The sequence below is a fragment of the Talpa occidentalis genome, unplaced genomic scaffold (genome assembly GCF_014898055.3).
Source record: "Talpa occidentalis isolate TD23 unplaced genomic scaffold, MPIMG_talOcc4v2.1 talOcc4.2, whole genome shotgun sequence".
Taxonomy (NCBI): Eukaryota; Metazoa; Chordata; class Mammalia; order Eulipotyphla; family Talpidae; genus Talpa; species Talpa occidentalis.
This window is the reverse complement of record NW_023602073.1, coordinates 26,965,285-26,989,172: the sequence shown is the minus strand read 5'-3', so window position 1 is coordinate 26,989,172 and position 23,888 is coordinate 26,965,285. Positions and strand designations below refer to the sequence as shown.

Sequence of the window (23,888 nt, the reverse complement as noted above, 5' to 3'; positions counted from 1 at the left end):
TGAAGCTTCCAGGTGATACCCAGAGCCGTGGAGACCTGCTGAGTAATCTTTGAGATAAAAGCTGGACCATTGTCAGATAGGATAGAGCTGGGGAGGCCAAAGCGCAGGATAATGTGGTTAAGAAGGGCCTCGGTTACCACCTGAGCCATTTCTCTAGCTGCAGGGAAGGGCTCCACCCAACCTGTCATTGTATCAATGATTGCTAGCAGATATTTAACCTTTTTGTGAGTAGGGAGGTGAGTAAAATCAACCTGCCAATCCTGTCTGGGTAAGTGTCCACGCAGCTGGTGAGCTGCAAAAGAAGAAGGTGGGTGAACTCCCCCATGAGGTGATCCACGAGCACAGGTTTGATGATGGGAACGTATCTGCCAGACTTTTGCACTCAAGGAGGGGTGGAAATGAGGACTCAGGAATTGGCGTTCATTAGGCTCCTAAGTCGGAGTGATGGAGGGGACAGATAGAGAATAGGGGCAGGGTCTGCAGCAGAGTCAGTGGTGGGAACCCTTGCTGCTGCATCAGCCTTGTTATTCCCTGTGGTCACGTAAGAACTGTCCGTGTGGTGTCCTTCACAGTGGATAATGGCGACTTCAGTTGGAAGCTGCAAGGCCGCTAGAAGCTTAAGAATAAGTTTAGCGTAAATGATGGGGGACCCCTTGGTGGAAAGGAACCCACTTTCCTGCCAAATCACAGCGTGACTGTGAGCCATAAGGAAGGCATATGTTGAATCCGCATAGATGGTGACTTCCTTATGGTTGCTGAGGGTCAGGGCCCAGGTAAGTGCTCTGAGTTCTGCCTTTTGGGAAGTGGTTCCTCCGGGCAGCTTTCCTGCCTCGATGACCTGATCGAGGGTAACGATGGCCTAGGCAGCCCTCCGCTGACCTCGCGCACCTTCGCAAAAGCTGCCGTCTACAGACAGAGCCCAGTAGGCATCTGACAAAAGGGAGTTGGCCAAACCCAGTCTGAAGGTTTGCATTTCAACCAGGATTTCAGGGCATGAATGAGCAGCAGAAGGGGGGCCAGAGACAGAAGAGGGGCTGGGTTGAAAGAATTTGACTGAGTGAGACTCACCAGAGGGTTTTTGATAAAGAGCACGTGGAAGTCCTGTGAGCGGGCAGGAGTGAGAGTGGAGAGCGGGCGGGGAGACAGGAGGGCCTGAAGGCGGTGCGAGGAATGTGCTTGGACAGGTCTTCCCAGAGTAAGTTTGAGGGGTTCCCGGGTGAGTAGAGCTGCCGCCGCCAGGGCACTAAGGCAAGGTTGCCAGCCCCTGACGGTGGGATCCCTCTGCTTGGAGAGATAAGTGACAGGACGCAGGGCTGGGCCCAGAGGCTTGGAAAGGCCGCCTGCTGCCATGCACTGATGTTCGTCTGTGAACAGGAAGAAAGGCTTTTCTGGATCAGGAAGGGCAGGGCAGGTGCCCTCATTCTCTAGACTGAGAATCTAGAGGATCAGAGAACGTTGAAGAGGGTCCAGAGAGGGGAAGAGTGAGTTAAGGAGGATATATCTGAGTAAAAGGAAGGTCCTGCGCACCTCCCCGGGGGATTGGAGACGTCCTTCAGGGGAGGCTTTTGCTGCATCGTACAGTGGCTTGGCTAGGAAAGCAAAATTAGGGATCCAAAATGGAAGGATCCGACCAAACCTAGGAAGGAAAGGATTTGTTCTGCCGATTCAGGGGAGGGAAGGTCCCGGATGGCCTGTTTGTGGTCCACCGTCAGCTGTTTGGAGGAAGAAGTTAGTCGAAGACCCAGACAGACGGCTGTGGAAACTGAGAGTTGGGCTTTGGATGGGGAGACATGGTATCCTTTGGAGCACAGGAAGGTAAGGGGTTGTGCAGTGTGTTGCTGAGATTGTGGCGGAGAAGGGCTGCAGAGGAGGAGGTCAGCAACATCCTGGAGGAGAGTCCAGAAAGGAGATGGACTTACCTGCTACCTAAACTGTTATCCTGGGCTCCTTGAAGGTTATTGGGGTCGACGAGTCCGGGCCTCTTCAGTCCTCAGCTGCCAAACCCAAGACCACCAGTGGCAAGTGTTGCTTGGGGCTGGAAGGACTGGCCCACCACAGCCAGGTGTGGAGGGATAGTCACTTGTACAGTTGCCCTGGTCATTGCAGATGGGGCATGGTCCTGGCAGGGGTTGGGGAATTATCTGGACCAGTGGCCTTCTCAGCCACATTTGAAGCAGGCTCCCAGCGGCGGTCAGTTGGGGGCCAGGGGGCCCGTTGTCGTCCTCTGTCAGGTGGCAGGTGCTGTGGTGGTTGGAGGAGCAGGGCCTGGTGGTCTCAAGGCAGCTACCAGGGCCTGAGCTTGAAGCCCAGCCTTCTGGAGACTACGGAGTTCCCTCTCTGCCTGTCCTGTTCCTCCAGGTTTTTAAAAACTGTCAAGGCCATATTCAGCAGATCCCGGATAGGGGTTTGAGGACTATCCTCAGCCTTTTTTTTTTTTTTAAAGATTTATTTATTCATCTACACAAGAACCGGGGTACAGGCCAGATAAGTGGGAGGGTGAGAGGATTCACCAGAGACAGAGTGGGGAACCGAACAGGCAGACTGACGAAATATGCTGCTGAGGGGAGGAGTGGGCACAACAGGAGAGGTCTGCTGTGCCATGTGTGACCCTCACCCGCCGGCCGGCCGGGATCAAACTGGCGCGAGAGCCTCACAGCGCGGCGCTTAACCACTGCGCCTCCAGGGGAGGCCCCTCAACCTTCTTAAGCTTCTATCTAATGTCAGGGGCTGACTGGAATATAAAATGGGTAGCCAGAACTGTTGTGTCTCCATTTGAGTCAGTGTCAAGCCTGGTATGGCGCTGGAGTGTCTCCGTCAGGTGGCTAAGGAAGGCAGCACGGTTTTCTGAGGCAGACTGGGTAATCTCCCTGAGCTTAGCAAAATTTACACTTTTGTGCACAGCTGCTTGGAGACCAGCTAGGAGACAGGTAATAAAGTGGTTTTGTGGTTTTGGTGAGCCCTGCCCCGGCGGCCCTGCCTGTGTCAGTCTGGTAGCCCACCCTAGCTCTGGGCTGGGAACTGCTGCAGAGCCTGGGGGCATGGTTGTGTCAGTCACAGGGACCTGATCTGCTTGGTCTTGGGCAGACCTAGAAACCTGCTCCCTTTTGTCAGAGGTCAGGGTGGAAGAGAAGATCACATGCAATCATGACAAGTAAGGTCATAGGCTTGGGTAAGATAAGGAAACTCTTTGGTGTAGGTGGTGGGATTGTTAGTGAAAGAGCCAAGAAGCTTTTCAGTCTGGGAGAGACCAGACGGAGAGGAAGGAACATGGACTCTAACTCCTCCTTCAGTCCCCGCCACTTCCCTGAGGGGACCCAGAAGAGGACAACCCAGAGCAGGTGTGGCAGCTAGGAGGTGAAAAAAAAGAGGGGATGCTGGATTGGGGAGCTGGAGGAGGTGAAGACTGAGATCTAGAGGATCAGAGAACGTTGAAGAGGGTCCAGAGAGGGGGAGAGTGAGAGGAGTCTCAAGACCTGGAGAGTGTGGCAGGTTTTCAGGAGGGAGGGGCTAGAGTGGGGGACTGGAGCGCAAGAGAAAGCCAGCCTGGCCCTAAGGGATCTCTGACCATTTTCCATTGCGGTGACAGAACTCTAGGTCTGCAAGGATGGAGAAGTCAAAAGCGCCATGCTCGGCCCGTGGGAGCCATTGTCCAATTGGTATTGAGGCCACGCAGCGCTGCAGTAAAAGATGAGACGCTTAGGGCGTATATCTGGCCGAAGCCCCAAGGGACCGAGGTTTGAGAGAAGGCATCTGTTGCCAACGTGATAGATAAGCTTCAGTCAGAAGTTGGCTCTCAGAGACAACTTTATTCCTATATTGGTCACACACACACTTACGTTCATACAGGCAAGCCAACCCCAAGTTCCCAAAGTACCTTTGACTGTAGACAGTGGCTGCTACGTGTCTCAGCCGGGCCTTCCACCTAGGTGGAGGTCCTCTGGCTGTGGAAGTCTCTAGGCTCGAGGGCCCACAGTGCAGATGGTCACGCAGGGTGTTGAGCTGATAGGCCGCTTGTGCCGCTGTCAGGGAGCAGGCCGTCAGGGAGCCTTCGAAATTCATCCTGGGGGTGCAGCCCCCATCCCCCTATGTGAGTGTGCTGCTGGTGCAGGGCAGCTGCCTTGGGAGCTTTGGAACCAGATCCACCACAGGGCAAAGAAGGTCTGAACCCTCCTCCTTATTGTGGCAACTGAGTCGCCTTCAGGAAGGCTCAGGTTGTCTGATGGCTTTGGAAAGCCTGAGGGTCCAAGCCACACCTCGGCCCAGAGCCACCTTGCAACCAGGCAGGTCACAGAGCGCCTTGCCCTACGTGCCAGTGTTGTTGTGCCCCAGGTAAAGCACCGAGGCCCGCCTGCAGGCCTGTGGACCTGGGCCTGTTGCTCCTTAGGGTCACCTCCCCTTTTCAGCCAGGGGAACTCAGTGTCTGCTGACCCGGGCAAGTTGGCTTCTCTGAGTTCTGCTCCAGTTGGGCAGTAAAACTGTGGCAGTAAAACTCACCACAGACCTGCCTGCCCCGCATCCCTCCACTGATGCTTGCTCTTCTGCTTTTCCACACCAGGAAGGGCCCAGCCTCACCTATTCAACCTGCAGTCCCCCGGCCAGCTGAGGCTCCCCTCTTAGACTTATAAGCCTGTGGCCACTGGCATCCAGCCTCCTGCCCTCCCTGCCTCCCCAGGGTCCGTATGGAGGACTCCTGGGCTTTCTGCCCACCCCAGGGGGGCCCCCCGGTGCTCCCTCCAGCCATCCTCTCAGCTCTGCCCTCCGGGTGCAAACAGTGGTATTCCACCTGTCTTTCTCCATCAGAAATGGTGGTGTCGCGTGGGGCCCGAGGCCCCCTACTCCTGACATTAAGGGTGACCCTGGGCTGGGGGGTTGAAAGACAGGGGAGCAGAGAGGAGGGAGCCGGAGGGGGCCGATCACATGCTGGCCCACGGGTGCACTGTCTTGTGTGTGTGAGAGGCCGGCGAGCGTGCAGAGAGAGGCTCCAGTTCCTGCTCCTGCATCCCCCCTCCCTGTCCCCCCTCTCCTCTCATCCAGAACCCCTGCCCACACCCTCCCCTGCTTCGTCTTCCCTCCCCACCTCCCCCCAGTGCTGCAGTCCAGGCTGCACCTGCCTTCCCAGCTCTCCCCCTTCTCTCCCCTCCCCTGTTTTCTCTCTGCTTCTCTCCAGCTGCCAGCTGATCGGGTCAGGCAAGTCCATCCCGTCCTGAGAGCCCCAGGGCCCCCTTCGGCTTCTAACCAGATCCCTCCTCTTCCGGGAACACCTCTCTTCCCAGGCCTGCCTGGGTGGCTGTTCTGTGACTTGGCCCCCAGCCCCCAAGCCTCCCCCTTCATCTGTGACTTTAGTCTGTTGTGGTGGTGAGCTGACACCCCAGGTGTGACCTCGGTGACTCTTGTGCCCCCTCGGTGGTATTGCTCCTGCCCTGCTCTATACATGTCTATAAATACACGGGCAAACACACGTGCGTGCGCGTATCTCTAGTGTTGGGAACCGCTGTGCCGTGCTGTCCTTCTGAGTCTTGTGGCCCAACTACAAGCAAACGCTGTCACCCCAGCCGCCCCCGCCAACACGTGCCACCTCCGACGAGCCTCCCTGCCATTCCTGGCCTGTGCCTATTCAGCACCCCTGCTACCTTCCTGCCCCTTCCCCGAGCATGGGGGTGCTGTCCCGGCAGCTGTGTGCTTCTGGCCACGACCAGTCCTGCTGTCTCTTGGCTGAGAATGAAACCCATTTCTGAACAATGGGGAGCAACGTGCTGTGTGCTGGTTGTGTTCTGTGGCGTTCAGGGGGAGGGGAAGTCTTAAGCATGGGGGCGCAGGGGTGCCTGGGATGCCCCAGTCCTTCCCGGGCTGCCCTGGAAAGCACCTGGATGTTAGCTGGTCTTCATCTGGACCCTGCTGTGGATACCAGGGGTAGAGTGCCAGCCTGGAGGACTCATGGGGCCTGGGTGCGGGCCCCAGAGGAACAGGGTGAGAGGAGAAATGCCTAGGCTGGAAGCCAGTACTCTGGGGTGCTGGCACCCTGCTTTCCTCCCACAGAAGTAGACCAGGTTTCCCTGTCTTGGTCATCAGAGCAGGAGCTGGCCCTCCCGGGGTGGCACGCAGTGGGTGGCACCTGTAGGGCCTGAGAGCTGAGCTGGGTTGGATGCCTGACAGGCAGCCACAGTGCGCACCTTGCACCCCGAAGCCTGCCCTCTGCTGGCAGGACCCACACCCAGCGCAGCACCTGAGCCCAGATCCCAGGGCCCCACCACGTGGTGAGTTCGGTTTATTCAGAAACAGAAGTGAAACACCAGGAACCACTCCCTGTCCTTGCCTCCTTCCTCTGTCCTGGGCGATCTATAAATAAGTTTCCTCGATGTCAAATGATTCACAGAAACCTCCTCTCCTAGGGGCCACTGCAGCCTCCGCTGTGATACAGGGGCTGTCTCAGCCCCATGTACACACGTCCCAGCACAGTATGTACACCGCGGGGCTCCCGCGCACCTTCCGCCTGGCCTCCACCAGCCACCCAGGCCCGGCTTCTGGCCAAGCCCAGTTTTCCACAGGGTTGGGGGAGTAAGTGTGTACCCCCAAATTGCCTGAGTAAGCCATGCATCCCCTCTATGGGGACTTTTTATTAAAGAAGCAGTGAAGGCCACTCTGCAAATCCTGGGTGGCCTCCAAGATAATCAGGCACAGAGATCCACGGGACTTTTGTAAAGACAGCAAGTGGAGGCCACCCCTTTGTGGACTGTGGTGGTTTCATACCTGCAGGATATTTGAGAGGAGGGAAGGGGAGGCCACCCTTTTGTGGATCGGGGTGGCCTCATGCCCACGGATCTTTTGGGAGGGGGGACAGGGTACACCACCCCTTTGAGGATTGGGTTGGCCTCATGCCCGCGGGTCTTTTGTGAGGCGGGTCTTTTTTGAGGGGCGGGATGGGAGAGGCCACTCCTCTGTGGATTGGGGTGGCTTCATGCCCATGGGCCTTTTGTGAGGGTAGAAGGAGGAGGCCACCCCTTTGCACATTGGGGTGGCCTCATGCCCACGGGACTTTTGTGAGGGGGCACAGGGGAGGCCATCCCTTTGCACACTGGGGTGACCTCATGCCCGCGGGCCTTTTATGAGCCGGGACAGGGGAGGACACCCCTTTGAGGACTGTGGTTCCCTCATGCCCGCGGGACTTTTGTGAGGGGAACAGGGTAACCTCAAGCCGTAAGACTTGCGTAGTGAGCAGAGCTCCCCCCCTTAACAGGTGGGTGCCTACAAAATAATCGGGCACACATTCCCATGGGGACTTTTGCTAGGTAGTAGGAGAGGCCTCCCCTCTGCATATAGGGATCACCTCCAAAATAATTGGGTGCAACAAAAAGTAAAAAGAAAAAAATAAAGAAAAATCAAAACAATTACTGAGTCCAACAAAAAATTGAAAAAAAAAAATTGGGTGCAAAGGCCCACGGGGAAATTTCAAAAGGGAGCAGGGGAGGCCACCCCTTTGTGGATCTGGGTGGTCTCACTGCTATCTCTTGGCTACACTCTAGACAGGTGTAGGTGCCCACCTGCACCAGCTGGTATCTCTGTCTGGACTTAGCCCCCATGCCGGGCCTTCAAAATGCTGCCCCACTCCACATGGTTGGGGTGAGGTGGGGGGGCACGTGGCCCCAAATTGCCTGATATAACCTAGGCCCTCTGCAGGAAGGCCTGGTAAGGATTCAATTGGTCATCAAGGAGCCCCTATGTTGTAGAAGGGAGCCCCCTAAATAACTAGTTGGATGTTTCTAGCTCCTTGTCTCTGGAAGTATGATTAGCCCAGAGATTGAGACACAACCCTGACCTAATAGGCTAGGGTCTGCACCTGTTTCCCCCTATTAGATAGAGGAGTTGTTGTACCCCTTTTTTAAGCCGAGGGATAAAAGGACGACTGGGAAGGAGAACCAAAGGATGGAGGGGGGGAAAGCTTGGGGAACAGGGATGGGTTGGTGAGGGCCAGGTGGGGGCAGAGCCCCCGCCCCCATGCCAGTGGCCTAGATCTCCATTATCTTCACCTTGTTGTCATCAGCCTGGTAGAAGAAGGGAATGCATGGGCTGTTTCCAATGGTGATGCCTTCCTGGGGGTTCTGCATTTCTTGAAGCAGCTGAATGATCTGCTGCACAGAGGTGTTCTCGAGGGGAGTCAGGCCCAGCTGGGCCTTGCCCTGGGTTGGCTGCACGTCATGGACGAGGCTCACCTCACTCCGTGCTTTAGAGAGACAGAGACAGAATGCTGTGTGCCTGGCGCAGTGTGCTCCTCCTGCCTAGATGCCCGTGCGGGGCTTTCCTCACCTTGGCCGCTGGCAGCGCCAAGCTCCTTGGGGGCTAGGCATGCACTAGTGGGCTCAGCAGCAGGGTTCTGGGCAGGTGCTCAGAGCTTCACCCACCATTCGTTGTGTACCTCCACCAGCCACAAAACCAGCTTTTGCAGCTCTAACAGCTTCACCTAGAAGCAGAGATGCTCAGAAGCCCGCCCCGTGCCCAGCTGCACCACCACGGAGCCAGAGCTCTGACTACCTTCATCTCCTCTTTGCTCTGGGCCAGCTGGCTTATGGACTCCTCCTTCTCTCTGTGCTCCTTCCTCATCACTGCTTTCTGGGTCTGGTAGAGAGCGATGTATTGTCCTAGGGGGAGGGTGCATAAACAGCTCAGCTGCTGGGGTCTCCCCAGCCTTTGCATAACACCCCAGCTGCAGGGCACAGGCCTCCCCACTCACCGATGGTGTCAGTCTCTCCAGACATCTAGATACATCGATGCTTCAGCTCCTCCATCCAGTCCTATAAGTCTACTTTCTCCTGAATGAGCTCGGTAAAGTGATCCTGCAGCCAGACAGCGGGCTCAGGGGCTCAGCAGTGCCAGCCTGCCCTGCACCCAACCCGCCCAGCCCTCCGGAGAACCACACTGTAGGGTAAGAAAAAACTATCAGGCTTTTCTGCCCTCCTGCCATTTGGATAGAAGACGGAACCCTATGGTTCTGAATGCATGTGTGGGCATATGTAGATGGGATTCACCTGGGCTAAGATGGGCTTTTAAGGGTGGCATCACAGGGACGCCAGCAGAAGCAGAGAAGCAGAAGCAGAACCGAGAGCAGAGCAGCAGAGACCACCAGAGAACACCGGAGAGCCCAGAAAGAGTGAAGACTTGCTGGGGGCTGGGAGGCCTGTCAGCCTCCCGGCCCCCCAGCACCCCTACTTGCCATGTACCTGGTAAATCCCAATAAAAGCCTGCAAAAGCCACTGAGGCTTCCAGGACTCTCTTCTCCTAGACCCGGTCTGCTGGATCAGAAGACCTGCCCCGTGCCCATTCCTTTCTGCCTTACAATTGGTGTAAGTCGGCAAGGTGATCCATGCAGACGGTATGGAGCCCTCCGAAGACCGGGAGGGACTGAGGAGCAACAGACTATGTTTTCCTGTGACAGCGCTGGACGTGTCATGGCAGCACAGGAGATGGAAAAGGTCCGGAAGCTGCGGGATGAGACCTCGCCTGGAGGAGGAGACGCCCGAGAGGACCAGCCAATGATCCCCGAGGCAGCAAGAATCGTTCGGGAAGAAAGGACCACGATTCAGAGCTCCCCAGTGTGGACAAAGGGAAAAGCCGATGAACTTGGACTAATGGACTAACAATCCTGCCAGAAGGCGGAGGACCTTGGCAAGTTTGATATGTTTTGGGGACCCTGGGGGAAGATGGGATTGTACACCCCCAGAGATGGGAATCTGGGGGTGGCCAGTGGGCCTTGGTGGCCAAAAGCAGCCAGTGTATTTCCCAGCATCCAGGCAGAGGAGAAAAAGCCAACTGAGAAGGCAAAAGCTGGTGCTAAGTTCGGGAAGCCCTGAGCGGCTGTTAAGCACTACATAAGCTAAAGAAGGCCAGTGAGTCTCTTAAAATCACCTGTGGGTATTGTCCTGTTCATTGCTGAGTGAGTGTGAGGAGCTGAGGAACCCGTCCTTGGGGGACAGGTGGGGAACGTGGCTTGTGGTGGAGCCCACAGCCGAAGAGGGGACCCAAGGGAGGCTGCATGTGGAGCTTGCATCCACGGATCCCCGACCCATGTGCTTGTGCAGTGGGTTGGCCTGAGTGCAGGGGCCTGCATGTTGCATTAGTGACTATGAAAGCTGAGTGTTGGAGTGACTGTAGACAGAAACCCTGAGGGTTGGGCGATTACCCCCAAAGAGTACAGAATCGCCAACCCAAGAGTGAGTGCATCCTGGGGGTGGATGCGGTGTGTGGCTTGTGGCCGAGACCCCAGCCGGAGGGGGCCGGGAGGCCTGAGGGCTCCTGGCCAGTGACGGCAGATGCCTGAGTGGTTCCCTCTCTCGCATGAGCAGTGTCTTCGGCAGCCGAAGTGAAGTGGTGGATCACGTACTGGTGCCAATAGTCTTTTGCCCCTAGGTCAGTGCCCTGCCTGGATTTATTTGTGTTCTGTTATATTACATTGTGATGTATTTCATTTGCTTTTGTGGGCCATGGCTGCAGTGTTCATATTCGCCAAGAGAAACGTGTGTATAACTCGTATAGACTGTCTGGCAGGTAAAAGTATCAGGTTTTTCTGCCCTCCCGCCATTAGGATGGATGACGGAACCCTGTGGTCCTGAAGGCATGCCTGATGCAGACACTTGGAGTAGGGTGTGGGTATAGGTAGATGGGATTCACCGGGGCTAAGACTGGGCTTTTATTTATTTATTTATTTTTTTAAATGAACTTTGTGAAGTCACTCTCTCTCTCTCTTTTTTAAAAAGATTTATCTATTTATTTATTCATACAAACACTGGGTACAGTCAGAAGCGTGGGAGGGTGAGAGAATTCACCAGAGCCAGAGCGGGGAGCAGAGCAGCAGAAGGACCGAAGTACACTGCTGAGGGTAGTAGCGGGCGGCAGGAGAGGTCTGCGCGCCATGTGGGACCCTCATCCGGTGGCCGGGGAGCAGCCAGGGATCGAACCAGCGCTGCGGAGGCTGCAGGCAGATTCGGAACCCAGTGATCAACCGCTGCGCCACTGGCGAGGCCCAAGACTAGGCTTTTAAGGGCGGCATCATGGGGACGCCAGCAGCAGCAGAGAAGCAGAAGCAGACCCGAGACAGCAGAGCAGCAGAGACCACCAGAGAACACCGGAGAGCCCAGAAAGAGTGAAGACTTGCTGGGGGCTGGGAGGCCTGTCTGCCTCCTGACCTCCCAGCACCCCTGCCTGCCATGTACCCGGTAAATCCCAATAAAAGCCTGCAAAAGTCACTGAGGCTTCCAGGACTCACTTCTCCTGTACCTGGTCTATTGGATCAGAAAACCTGCCCTGTGGCCATTCCTTCCTGCCTTACACACACTCACCTGCAGTTTCTCCATGGCTCCCTGAAGGGCCTGGTGGGTCTTCCCAGGCACACTCTCCCCCCAGAGTGGCGGGGGCTGGGGCCTCCATCTTCTTGGGCTCCTGGTCCCATGGGGCTGTCTGCTGAGCCCGGAACTGGCAGAGCAGCTTTTGCTCCTTGAGCTGCCCGCGTAGCCGCGCCGCTCTTCCTCAGCACTGGCCAAGGCCGAGTTACAAAATGCCACCTGTGTGCCAGAGGAGCAGGGTGTCCCTGAGGGTCGGGCAGGGGGCTGGGAGGCACACCTCTCAGGGCCTCCGTGGGCACAGCTGAGATTCGAGGATGGTGTTGGTGTCTGCCCACTGGTCCCCAGCAGAGGTGGGGGGAAGCTTAATCAAAGGGAGGGAAACCAAAGAGAAGGGTGGGAAGGGGAAGGTGGGGCAGGGAAGGGGCTCTGGGGCCGAGCTCACCATGGCCTCGTGGCTGTCTAGGTCATCAGGGATGCTTAGCTTTGGCAGGGGACCCTTGTTCTCCTCTTCCTCCTTCTCACTGCTCAGTCCATTTACTGTTGGGGGGCAGCCAGAGGGGCTCAAAGAACACCTGGGTTCTGAAGCAGCCCTGAAAGCCAGCAAGCTCTGCCCCCTCCTCTCTGTGCAATCCTGCGCCAGCAGTCCCCAAAGGAGAAAGATCCAAATTGTCCTAAGGGTGGCTTCCACTCTTGCAAACCCCTCCTCTGCTAAGTCCCACTCACTTTCTCCAGTCTGAACCATGAGGTTCAGTGGGGCCGGCAGGAAAGAGTGAGAAGGGATGTTACTTGCAGGTCTTCCTGCTTGGGTGGCCACAGGGTGTCTGGCACTCCAACTGCCCCACCTGTGTTTCCAGTAGCTCTTGGCCGGCCAACTCAACCTCCATCTTGCCCTGCTCTTCTTCGTGTTCCATCCAGTTGACAAGCTGGGTGTTAAGCAGCACCTGCTTCTGCAGGACATCCTTCTCGTTGGCCAGCTGCTGGTAGGCGGCCACGAGCTGCTGGTAGGCGGCCATGTACTCTGAAGGTGACTAAAGTACTGGTCCCGCTGCTGCTGCAGCTCCTGAGCCTCTTGATATTTCTCCCCCACCTGCAGGGAAGACATGGGGGGTGAGGGCAGGTGGCAGTTGGCCTCCAAATTGTCACTGGAACCCAGCTGCCTCTGCTAGACACTACCTCAAGGAGACCAGTAGTGACCATCACTACTGACCAGTGCTGCTCAGCACTCCTGGTGACAGGGGATTGGAACCCTACTTGTACTTCTGGTGGACAGTACCTGGCTGAGGTAGACACCACTTGTGGCTACAGTAAGCTCTGTTTCCCATTTGTAAAATAAACCCCAAGGTGGTTGTTTACAGAGGCTGAAGTCTCTTGCAATTGTGCACACAGTTGAGAACCACAGTGATGAGTCTCCTACCGGGCACTATCCTTCCATAGGCTCTAACTTGTAGGCCCCTATCGTATGGGGTTTGTATTGCTCCAGCCTTTGGTTTTGACTTTGGGGCTTTTTGGCAGCTCTCTTGTCTTAGAGCCTGGGCAGGTGGGTGCCACTGCGGCCTATCCTGGCATCCCATTCATGCCCGGTGACTACCCTTTTCAGTTGGGATCCCAGCTGATGTCAGAGATACAAAGTGTTAAAAAGTTCTTTGTGAGTTGCTGGACAACACCAACAACAACAGCTCTTTCAGACACGAGGCCCGGATCCTTTGGTGCTCCTTTCCGGTAATGTCAGACACAAGACTGGAGGCCCAGTCTCTGACAGAGGTCTTCATCCTCTCTTCCTCCCGAAGAGGTTGGCTACTGGATGCTGCTTTTCTTCTTTCAGCTTCTGGTTCTCCTTTCTTTAGAGGCCAGGAACAGAGCCTTCCCGTTCTTTCTTTGGAGGTTGGAACAGAGCCCCTCAGCTCTCTCTAACCCTGGCTTATATCACTCTTCATGGTGTCCCAACATCATGTCTGGTTGGACCATTTTTCTTTTTTTGTGTAGAAGAACTGGGGTATTGGCCAGAAGTGTAGAGTGAGCAGAACAGGCAGATTGACTGAAACACACTGCTGAGGGGAGCAGCTGGCAAGGCAGGAGAGGTCTGCTGTGCCCTGTGGGTCAGATAGCAGAAAGGGATCAAACTCAGGCAGTAGTGATGATGGGTGCCAAGACTTAACCCCTACGCCACCAGGGAGGCCCTGGACCGTTTTCATCCTTGGCTGACTGGACCACTTAGCACCAATCAGCTCACAGCTTCCACCTGATTGGTCCTGCCCATAACCCAGGAAGCATGCAGAAAAGGGCAGCTCTGAGGAGCAACTGCCTCAACAGACTTGTGGTGGAGCAACAGAGTGGAGACCACCGAGGCACCTCCCAGATCTGCACCCACAAATGGGGGGGGACAGGCACTGTGGGACTTTGCCACCTGCCCAGGCCCCTTCCTTCAACTGCAGCCGAACTGCTTTCTTTTTTTATTTATTTATTTATTTATTTATTTTTAATAGAGGCATGTTTTATTTATTTATTTGTTTGGTTTTTTTTTGTTTGTTTGTTTATACATGCACTGGGTACAGTCAGAAGCGCGGGAGGGTGAGAGAATTCACCAGAGCCAGAGCGGGGAGCAGAGCAGGCAGAAGGACCGAAGTACACTGCTGAGGGGAGCAGCGGGCAGCAGGAGAGGTCTGCGCGCCATGTGGGACCCTCCTCTGGTGGCCGGGGAGCAGCCGGGGATCGAACCGGCGCCGCAGAGGCCGCGGGCAGCTTCGCAACCCAGCGCTAAACTGCTGCGCCACCGGGGAGGCCCCGAACTGCTTTCTAGTGCTCTCTGAAGTGAAGGATGCTGAGGCTCAGCCCTGTTCAGTGAAGCGCAACCCTGGAGCCAAGTCTGGAACCAGGATGTCTCCACGTCTCCTTGTCTCTCCCCTAGTGGCTCAACCTCCAGCAGGGCAGGTGACCTGCAGTCCCGGGGAACCCACCACTCCATGTCAGACCCTGGGCACAGGTGGTCGCGAACCTGGCAGGACTGCAGGGTCACCGGTGTCCCCCCAGCCCTGAGTTGGAGCTACCTATGTCCTGGCCTAAGGACCTCCCTCCCGGAGGCCTCTGAGCCCTTCCCAGCTGGCACAGGACTTACCAGCTCCTTTAGCTCTGTCAGCTTCTCCTGCAGCTGGCCGAGTTTCATGGCCAGCTCACTCTTGGTGTGCTGCTCCATTTGGAGTGAGCCGGTCACCTCCATGTTCTGATGGGACTGGACAGACAGAAGAAACAATGAGATGCCACCCAATGCAGTTGGAGACCCAGAGCTCGGTGTCCCCTCCCACATTGGGACAAGGTCATCTTCCAGCCCAGGGCACCCCAGGCACCTTACCTTCTTGCCAAGTGCTCTCTGGGCTCCGGATCCTGATCATCTCCTGCACCCACCCTTTGCCTGGGACTCCCATGTCACCCGCTCTCCACAGGGATGAACACTGCCCACCTCTACAAATCAGTCTCAAAGGCACCCCCTCCAGCCTCCAGACCTTTCAGAGCCAACTGCTCCCTCAGTTGCCACATCCCACCTTGCCACCTAGCAAAGTGTCTGCTGCCAAGGGCCCATGGGAGATGGATAAGTGTCCAGTTGATTTGCTTCCCCCCATCCCTTCAGTTTGAGTCTCCACAGAATTTCCTTCCCCAAGGCACCAGTGCACCATCACCACAGTCCCTGTGCACCTCTCTCCTTCCCTCTGACGCCTCTTCCTTCTCCTCTCCTGCAGTATATCTCTGATTTATAATTGCCTGTTTTTGTTTTGTTGTCTTTTGTATTGCTTTTTTTTTACACTGATGTCTTATTAGGCTCCCCTATATTCCTGTTATAAGTAAAACCATCCAATATTTTTCTTTTTCCTTCTGTCTTATTTCACTGAGCATAATTCCTTCTAGCTCCATCCACATTGCTGCAAATGGCATGAGTTTATCTTTTTTTTGATTGCTGAATAATATTCCATTTTATGTATATACCACATCTTGTTGATCCAGTCATCTGTTTTTGGGCATTTGGGTTGTTTCCGGTTTTACCCATTGTAAATAGTGCTGCAACAAACATAGGTGTACAGGTGTTCTTTTGAATCAATGTTTTTGTTTCTTTTGGGTAGATTCCCTGGTAGTGGAATTTCCGGGTTGTATGGTAGTTCCATTTTTAGTAGACTGAGGAAACTCCAGATAGCTTTCCATAGTGGTTGGACCAGTTTGCACTCCCACCAGCAGTGTAGGAGAGTTCCTTTTTCACCACATCCTCGCCAACAGATGTTGTCGCTTGTTTTTTTTTATGTGCCATTCTTACTGGTGTAAGGTGGTATCTCAGTGTGGTTTTGATTTGCATTTCCTTGATTATAAGGGATGTTGAACATTTTTTCATGTGTCTGTTGGCCATTTGCATTTCCTCTTTACAGAAATGTCTTTTAAGTTCTTCTGTCTGTTTCTTGACTGGATTATTTTGTTTTTGTTGAGCCATGTGAGTTCTTTGTATAAATTTGTGATCAGTCCCTTATTAGTTGAATGGAGTGCAAAGATTTTTTCCCAATCACTGGGGTGTCTCCCTATTTTGGTGAATGTCTCTTTGGCTGTACAGAAGCTTTTCAGTTTGATGTAATCCCAGGTGTTTATCTTTGTTTTCACTATCACTGCTTTGAGTGATAAGTCTTCAAAGATATTTCTGAGATGTATGTCTTGCAGTGTTTTACCTATATTTTCTTCTATATATTTTATGATTTCAGATCTTATGTCCAGTTCTTTTATCCATTTTGAGTTGATTTTTGTGCAGAGTGAGAGGTAGTGGTCTAGTTTCATTTTTTTACATGTGGAGGTCCAGTTTTCCCAGCACCATTTATTGAACAAACTGTCCATGTTCCATTGCATATTCTTTGCTCCTTTGTCAAATATTAGTTGTTCATAAAAGTGTGGCTTTATTTCTGGGCTCTCTATTCAGTTCCATTGGTCTTTGTGTCTGTTTTTGTTCCAATACCAAACTGTTTTAATTATTATGGCTTTGTAGTATAGCTTGAAGTTTGGAAGGGTGATACCTCCTTTCTCCTTTGTTTTCATCAGTAGGACTTTGGCTATTCGAGGTTTTTTGTGGTTCCATATAAATTTCATCAGTATTTGTTTTTGTTCTATTTCTTTGAAGAATGTCATTGAGATTTTTGTTGGAATAGCATGGAATCTTTATATTGCTTTTGGGAGGATGGCCATTTTAATAATTTTAATTCTTCCAATCCATGAGCAGAGACTGTCTTTCCATTTCTTTGTGTCATCTTCAATTTCTTTTAACAGTGTTTTATAATTTTCTCTGTATACGTCTTTCACCTCTTTTGTTAGGTTTATTCCCAAGTATTTGATTTTTTTTTGTTTCAATTATAAAAGGATGGTGTTCTTGATTTCTTCTTCAGATTGATTGTGTATAGGAAGGATGCTGATGTTTCTGTGTTGATTTTGTATCCTGCTACTTTACTGAACTGGTTGATTATTTTAAGTAGTTTTTCTGTGGAGTTTTTAGGGTTCTCTATGTATACTATCATATTGTCTGCAAATAGTGATAGTTTTACTTCTTCTTTCCCTATTTGGATTCCTTGTATCTCTTTCTCTTGTCTTATTGCCCTGGCTAGGACCTCCAGTATTATATTGAAGAGCAGTGGTGAGAGAGGACATCCTTGTCTTGTTTCTGATCTTAAAGGAAAGGCCTGCAGCTTTTCGCCATTGAGAATAATATTGACAGTGAGTTGTTGTATATGGCTTTTATCATGTTAAGGTATGTTCCTTCTATCCCGAGAATTTCAAGGGCCTTCATCATAAATGGATGTTGGACTTTGTCCAATGCTTTCTCAGCATCTATTGATATGATCATATGGTTTTTCTTTTTCTTGATGTGTTGGATTACACTTACCAATTTTCATATGTTGAACCATCCTTGTGTCCCTGGGATGAATCCCACTTGATTGTGGGGTATTATTTCTCTGATGCATTGTTGGATTCTGTTGGCAAGGATTTTCTTTTTTTGTGCTGTCTTTGTTTGGTTTTGGTATTATTGTAATGTTGGCTTTGTAGAATGTGTTTGGTAGTATTCTTTCTTTTTCAATTTCTTGAAAGAGTTTGTGTAAGATAGGTACTAATTCACTGCTTATTTTTTGGTAGAATTCATTTGTGAAACCGTCTGGGCCTGGGCTTTTGTTTTGGGAGAGTGCTTTGATCACTGCCTCAATTTCACTGCTTGTAATTGGTCTGTTTAGTTGTTCTATTTCTTCTTTGTCCAGCTTTGGATGATTATATCATTCAAGGAATTTGTCCATCTCTTCTAGGTTGTTGAATTTGTTTGCATATAAGTGTTCACTGTGATCTCTGATTATTCTTTTGATTTCTACTGAGTCTGTTGTGATTTCTCCTATTTCATTTATAATCATATTTATATGTGTTTCTCCCATTTTTTCTTTGTGAGCCTGGCTAGAGGTTTTTCTATTTTATTTTTTCAAAGAACCAACTTTAGGTTTCATTGATCTTTTGGATAGTTTTTTTTTTTAAATTTCCAATTTGTTTATTTCTGCTTTGATTTTTATTATTTCCTTTCTTCTACTGGCTTTAGGGTTTTTTTGTTGTTCTTTTTCTAGCTCTTTAAGATGTGAGATTAGGTTGTTTCTTTGAATTATTTCTTGTTTCTTGATGTGACCCTGGATTGCTATACATTTTCCTCTTATTACTGCTTTTGCTGCATCCCATACATTCTGAAAAGTGATGTCCTCCTTGTCGTTCAACTCAAAGTATTTTTTAATTTCTTTTTTGATCCCCTCATTAGTCCAGTGGTCTTCCAATATTGTGGATTTCAATCTCCATGAAGTGGGAGTGTTCCTTGTTTTCTTTTCATGATTTATTTTTAGCTTGACGCCTTTATGATCAGAGAAGATAGTTGGAATGATTTTGATCTTCATGTATCTGTAGATGTTTGTCTTGTGGCCCAGTATGATCAATTCTGGAGAATGTTACATGCACACTTGAGAAAAATGTGTACTCAGATTTCTTTGGGTGCAGTGTCCTATAAGTGTCTGTCAAGTCCATGAGTTCTATGTCTTTATTTAGGGTTATAGTCTTTGTTTTTGTCTCATTGATCTGTCCATTGGTGAGAGTGAGGTGTTGAAGTATCCCACTATATATGTATTTTCTTTCATGCCTGTTTTCAGAACTGATAATTGTCTAATATATTTTGGTGCCCCTTCACTTGCTGAGTACATGTTGATGAGTATCTTCCTGAGGTATTATCCCCTTGATCATAATGTAGTGTCTGTCTATGTATCTTTTTACCTTTTTTTATTTGAAGTCTATTTCAACTGATATAAGTATGGATGTTCCTGCCTTCTTTTTTGTTCCATTTGCTTGTAGGATTGTTTTCCAATCTTTTACTTTCAGTCTATGTTTATCTTTTGTGGTAAAATGTGTTTCCTGGAGACAGCAGAAGGTTGTTTTTTTTTTTTTTTTAATCCAGCCTGCTACTCTCTCTTTTTATTGATGAGTTTAATCCATTTATATTTAGAGTTAATATTGATATGTTGGCATCTGTATTTGCCATTTTGTTTGTCTTTTTTGTGATTTTTGTTCCTGGCTTTGTTTTGTTCTTCTTGTTCATTCCACTGTTGGTTTTGGCTTTAGGACTTGTAGAATTTTTTTGGAGTGGGGGTTTAGTTGTAATGAATTTCTGGAGTTTCTGTTTGTCTGAGAAGGCCCATATTTTTTTCTTTGTAGAGGAAGGAGAGCTTTGCTGGGTAAAGTATTCATGGTTGGCATTTGCTGTGTTGAAGTTTGCTGAATATGTTACTCTAATCTCTTTTTGTCCGTAATGTTTCTTTGGGGAAGTCTGAAGTTAACCTGATTGGTTTTCCCTTTAAAGTTATATTTTTCTTCCCCTTGCCTGTTTTATTATTTTTTCCTTGTCTTGGACTCTTGCAAGCTTTACTATTTGGTGTCTTGCTGTAGTTTTCTTTTCATTGTGGTAATTGGGAGTTCTTCTCACTTCTTGTATGTCTATGTTCGTCTACTTTTTCATACGAGGGAAGTTTTCTTCAATTGTCTCCTTGAATAATTTCTCTGTTCCTTTGTCTCCTCACCTTCTGGAATGCCTGTAACTCTTATGTTTCCTCTCTTCATGGAGTCTGATAATTGTCTAAGAGCATCTTCATACTTCTTTATTTGTTCTTCTATCTCTTTTCTTTTGACTCTTTTCATTTCTGTACCTTCGATAGTACTGATCCATTTTTCCATTTCATCAATTCTGTTTCCATTGCTTTTCCCAGAGTTCTTTATCTCCTCTAGTAATCTTTTAATCTCCTGTGTTTCTTTCTTTCCTTTCTTAAGTTCTCAATTTTATTCTTCAGTGATTATTTGTCTCAAATCATTTTTTCCTTTTTATTTTCTTTGTTTTTTGATCATGATGAGCATTATTTCTCTATCCGATAGGCCGAGAAGTTCTTCCATGTCATTGTTGAGCTCTGGTGACTGTATTTCTTTTTGTGTTGTGTCCTTCTCCTGCAGGCTTGCTTGGTTATTTATGTTTTCTTCTCCCTGTTGTTTGCTTTCTATTTAGTTCTATGCATTGGGACGTTGTGCCACTGGTGTTGGCGAGCATCTCTTTGGAGTGCTCCTTTAGGGGTGTCGGAAACTGTTCACCAGACTGAGACTAGCACTGGCAGACCAAAACTCCACCAGAGTGTTGATGCTGTGTTGCTGGGCACTGTCCCTTACAGTTCCCTCCCTCTGTATTTACTTAGTTCCAACAGGGAATCAGTTAGTTGGTGATTTTGTTCTGGTGATTTTGTCCTACGGTGGCACCAGAGACCTGTCCTTGCTGACCTTTGCTTTTTCCCAGTGGTTCTCGGCTGGCCTTAGGCTATTTGTAGGTCACTGTGGAGTCCTTGTCTTCCTCTGATGGCACCCGGAGCCACTCGATCACCTCTGTGGTGATTTCTTCACCATTCTCCACAGTTCCCATTTGTGGGATGCGGTGCCTGAAATAGTTCCTCTCTACTCAGTGTCCCACTTGATCTGTGGTTTATTCTTGCTGGTTTTTTTTTCTCCCTCCTTTCTGTTGGTCAGAGAGAGCCTACTCAGTGGGTGGAGGAGGGTAGCAGGGTTCTGACTCTTTCCCTTTAAAAAAAAAAAAAAAGAAATAATAAAACTTCTCTTTGGCAGAGACTAAAAGTCTCTGTCTTGTGGGGAAACTCACTGTGTATGTGAAAGGGGGAATCTGGTGAATCTTTTCTCAGACATGACCCAAGAACCCCAACTGTGAACCCAACACCTCTCCAAAATATTACTCCTCACCAATGTCAATGTTATAAAAACAAGCAAAGTCAGAGAAACAGTCAGCAAGAGGCACATCGAAGAAAACTGGCTGTAATTGAATGAGGCAATTTGGATTATGGAACATAAAATGTACATTAGGAAGAACTAATGAAATTAAGCACGGAGTATGGTAATTGTGTTAATATTGCTTCATTAGCTGTAAAAAAAATACAAAAAAATTCACTTAAGATGTTAACAAAGTGGAAATGGTGTGGGATAAATAAGAACTGTACTATCTTTGCAACTTTTCTGTAAATTTAACAGTATTCATTAAATGTTATATATTTGTTTTTAATGTCCTCAATACTAAATAGGTTGTAAAAGGAAAAAATGATCTACTTTCCTGTTTCCCCAGGTTTTGTTATCCAGAGCCTGGAGAGAGGGGTCCTGGGGAGAAAAGCTGGAAACCTCACACCCAGGGCATGCCCCCAAGTAAGTCTCCTCTCCTCTGAGCCCTGCTTCTCTGACTCCTCCCAGAGCATCTCACCACCAGGATGCCGCCCTCCAGGACCCCCAACTCTGCCCATCTCAGAACCGGCCCTGTCCTGGCAGCTCCACCAGAATCCGAAACACTCCACCAGAATGGGGAAACAGTCAGACAACCCTTTTTATACCGGGGTTGCCCTGTAACAGTTTGGCACAGTAAAGAAAAGGGGAGCCAAGCTAAACTTTCTCAAAGGAAGGGAAAATTCATTGCACCCCCGGGCGAGTTTTGAGGACCCAAGGTGGGTGGTCCCTGAAGTCGTGCCCGTTGTGGGGGGAGATGTCATTTTATAGGGTGAGGAGAGGTTAGGTGGGAAAACTGGGTTGGCAGGGGGGAAACAGGCTTAGGTGGAACAAAGCTTTTTTTTCGTGGAGCCGAGTTGTTTTCTCCTGCTTATGGCTTCAGTTTTGGTTTGATGGAATCAGGGGTACTGGTGTCAGGACCATCTTGTTTGTATGTGGGCTTCCCCATTCCTGGACCCTGCATCGAACTTTCATACCAGCCTTTTGTTCAAAAGGGGCAATGGTTCTTTCTTTGGCTACTTCCTGCTGGACAGAGGCGAAGACCAGGGTGGGGGCTCAGGCCTGGTTATGAGACAGTCTTTGCAGGGACGTGAGGATATGGGTGGAGAAGGAGTTGGTTAAAGGTGGTATGGGACAGTTCTTGGATCTGGTGTTGGATGAAATGGAGTAAGCATGGGGCAAAAAGAAAAAATGAGGAGATTAGGATAAGAGGCCCTATGAGTGGTAATACTTTGTCTGAGGCTGTGCTGATCTGGAATTGCGGGCATAGACAGAAGAATGGGAAGTGGCTTGAAGACATGGGATTAAAAACAGAGGAAGGAGAGGGGCCTCCCCGGTGGCGCAGTGGTTGACGGTTGAGCACTGGGTTGTGAAGCTGCCTGCAGCTTCTACAGCACTGGTTCTATCCCTGGCCTCAAGGTGAGAGCCCCACATGGCGGGCAGACCTCTCCTGCTGCCCACTGCTCCCCTCAGCAGTGTGCTTCGTCAAGTCTGCCTGTTCTGCTCTTCGCTTTGTCTCTGGTGAGTTCTCTTACACTCCTGTGCTTCTGACTGTACCCAGTGCTTGCATAAATAAATCTTAAAAAAAAAAAAAGAAACAGAGGAAGGAGAATCAGAGGGCCTCTACTCTATAGGCTGAGTGGGATGTGGACCAGGGAAGCATTGATGCATACCCGAGTTGGGCCCAGCACTCGCATACATACTGCTTGTCCACAGGGACCAGTTTGACCCTGGACAGCTGATGCCAGGACGTGTTGCCCAACCTTGACAGCCATTGGTGTAGTCAGGATGATCATTTGTGGACCCATCCACTTTGGCTGAAGTGGTTTTGGAGAGATGACTTTCAGAAGAACCTGGTCTCCAGGACACAGCAAGTTGACAGGTGCATCAGGGGACGGAGGCACAGGTTGTGGCAGACAACTATCTGCGTGTTCTTGGAGCAGCTGTCTGAGCAAAGAGAAGTATGGAAAATATCCAGCCAATGGTGTAGGTTGGACGGGGAGCTCATGGTTAGTAAGAGGAGGTCTGCCATACATCCATTCAAGGGGGCTCAGGAACAAGGGGCCACAGGGAGTGGCTCGGAGGTGCATTAAAGCCAGTGGGAGCAGCTCCACCCAGGATTTGCAGCCTGAGTGGAGAGTTTGGTTAGGTGGTCTCTGGTAAGACCATTTACCCATTCTACCTTACCAGAGGGTTGCGGTTGGGAGGGAATGTGTAGTTTCTAGGTGATGCCCAGGGAGGAGACCTGTGGAGTAATCTTTGAGATAAAGGCAGGTCCATTGTCCGACTGGTGATGGTGTGCACCATAGTAAGAAGAGGGTGTTATCTGCGTTAGGGAGTGGAACACCCATGAGGCCTGGCAGGATGGAGCGTCGAGGATTGGGAGAAGGAGATGAGAGGATCTTTGACAAAGAGAGTAGAAATCTAACAGACAAGAAGGTGATGGAGGGAAGAGAGCCTGGTGAATCAGTAGGTCCTGGAGCCGATGTGGAGAACTAACATTTACAGGTTGGCCCAGTGTGGGTTTTAAGGCCTGTCTAGCGAGATGAGCAGCTGCCGCAGGGCTGCCATCCTCTTACAGTGGGATCCATTTGTTTAGAGAAATAAGCAACTGGTCGCTGGACTGGCCCAGGTTGGCCCAGAACCCCTAGAGCAACGCCCTGTTGCTCATCTGTCAATAACAGGAATGGCTTTCCCGGGTCTGGGAGAGCGAAGGCTCATCTCAGAGAGCTTGGCCTGGATAAAGCAGAGAAAACAGGGTGTAGAAACAAAGAAAAGCATGATCATGATCACTGGGCCTACTAGGGGCAGGATCCATGGCAGTAAGGGAGAGCTGGTCCAAGTTTGGATGTCCTGACCACAGCTTCGGCTGACGAAGGGTCAGTCAGAGGGGGCTTTGCTGGTCAAATGAGCAAGCCCATGAATGTGTTGGAGGAGGGGGAGACACCTTAGTACACACGATTTCTCACCAAAATCTCTCTCTCAGACCTTCAACACTTTCTTTTGCTTGCTTTCTTTCTAATGCCATTTCATTTTACCCATCCTGCTTTACATTATCTTAAGGACCTTCAGAATATCCCTCTTCCATATTTTCTTTTTTTCAAACACACATACCTCACCTCACTTGCATTTACCAGACTTAGCAAAACCTTAGTTTTATAAGGGAATTGAACACCATCTAAACAATGATGAAAAAAGGTAGATAGCCCCTGTAGC

General features: G+C 50.5%; 1 protein-coding gene across 4 annotated transcripts in view; it reads left to right on the top strand.

The window, feature by feature from the left end:
• Positions 1-23,888, top strand: part of LOC129146391 (uncharacterized) — a 40,464-nt gene that overhangs the window by 4,601 nt on the left and 11,975 nt on the right. For all 4 annotated transcript variants that reach the window (XR_008553048.1, XM_054698445.1, XM_054698444.1 and 1 more), the window contains exon 3: positions 21,022-21,098. Coding sequence is in view for 3 of the 4 variants with exons in the window: in XM_054698445.1 (XP_054554420.1) it covers positions 21,022-21,098 (77 nt within the window). In the remaining variant the exon portion in view is untranslated. The remainder of the gene's footprint in view (positions 1-21,021; positions 21,099-23,888) is intronic.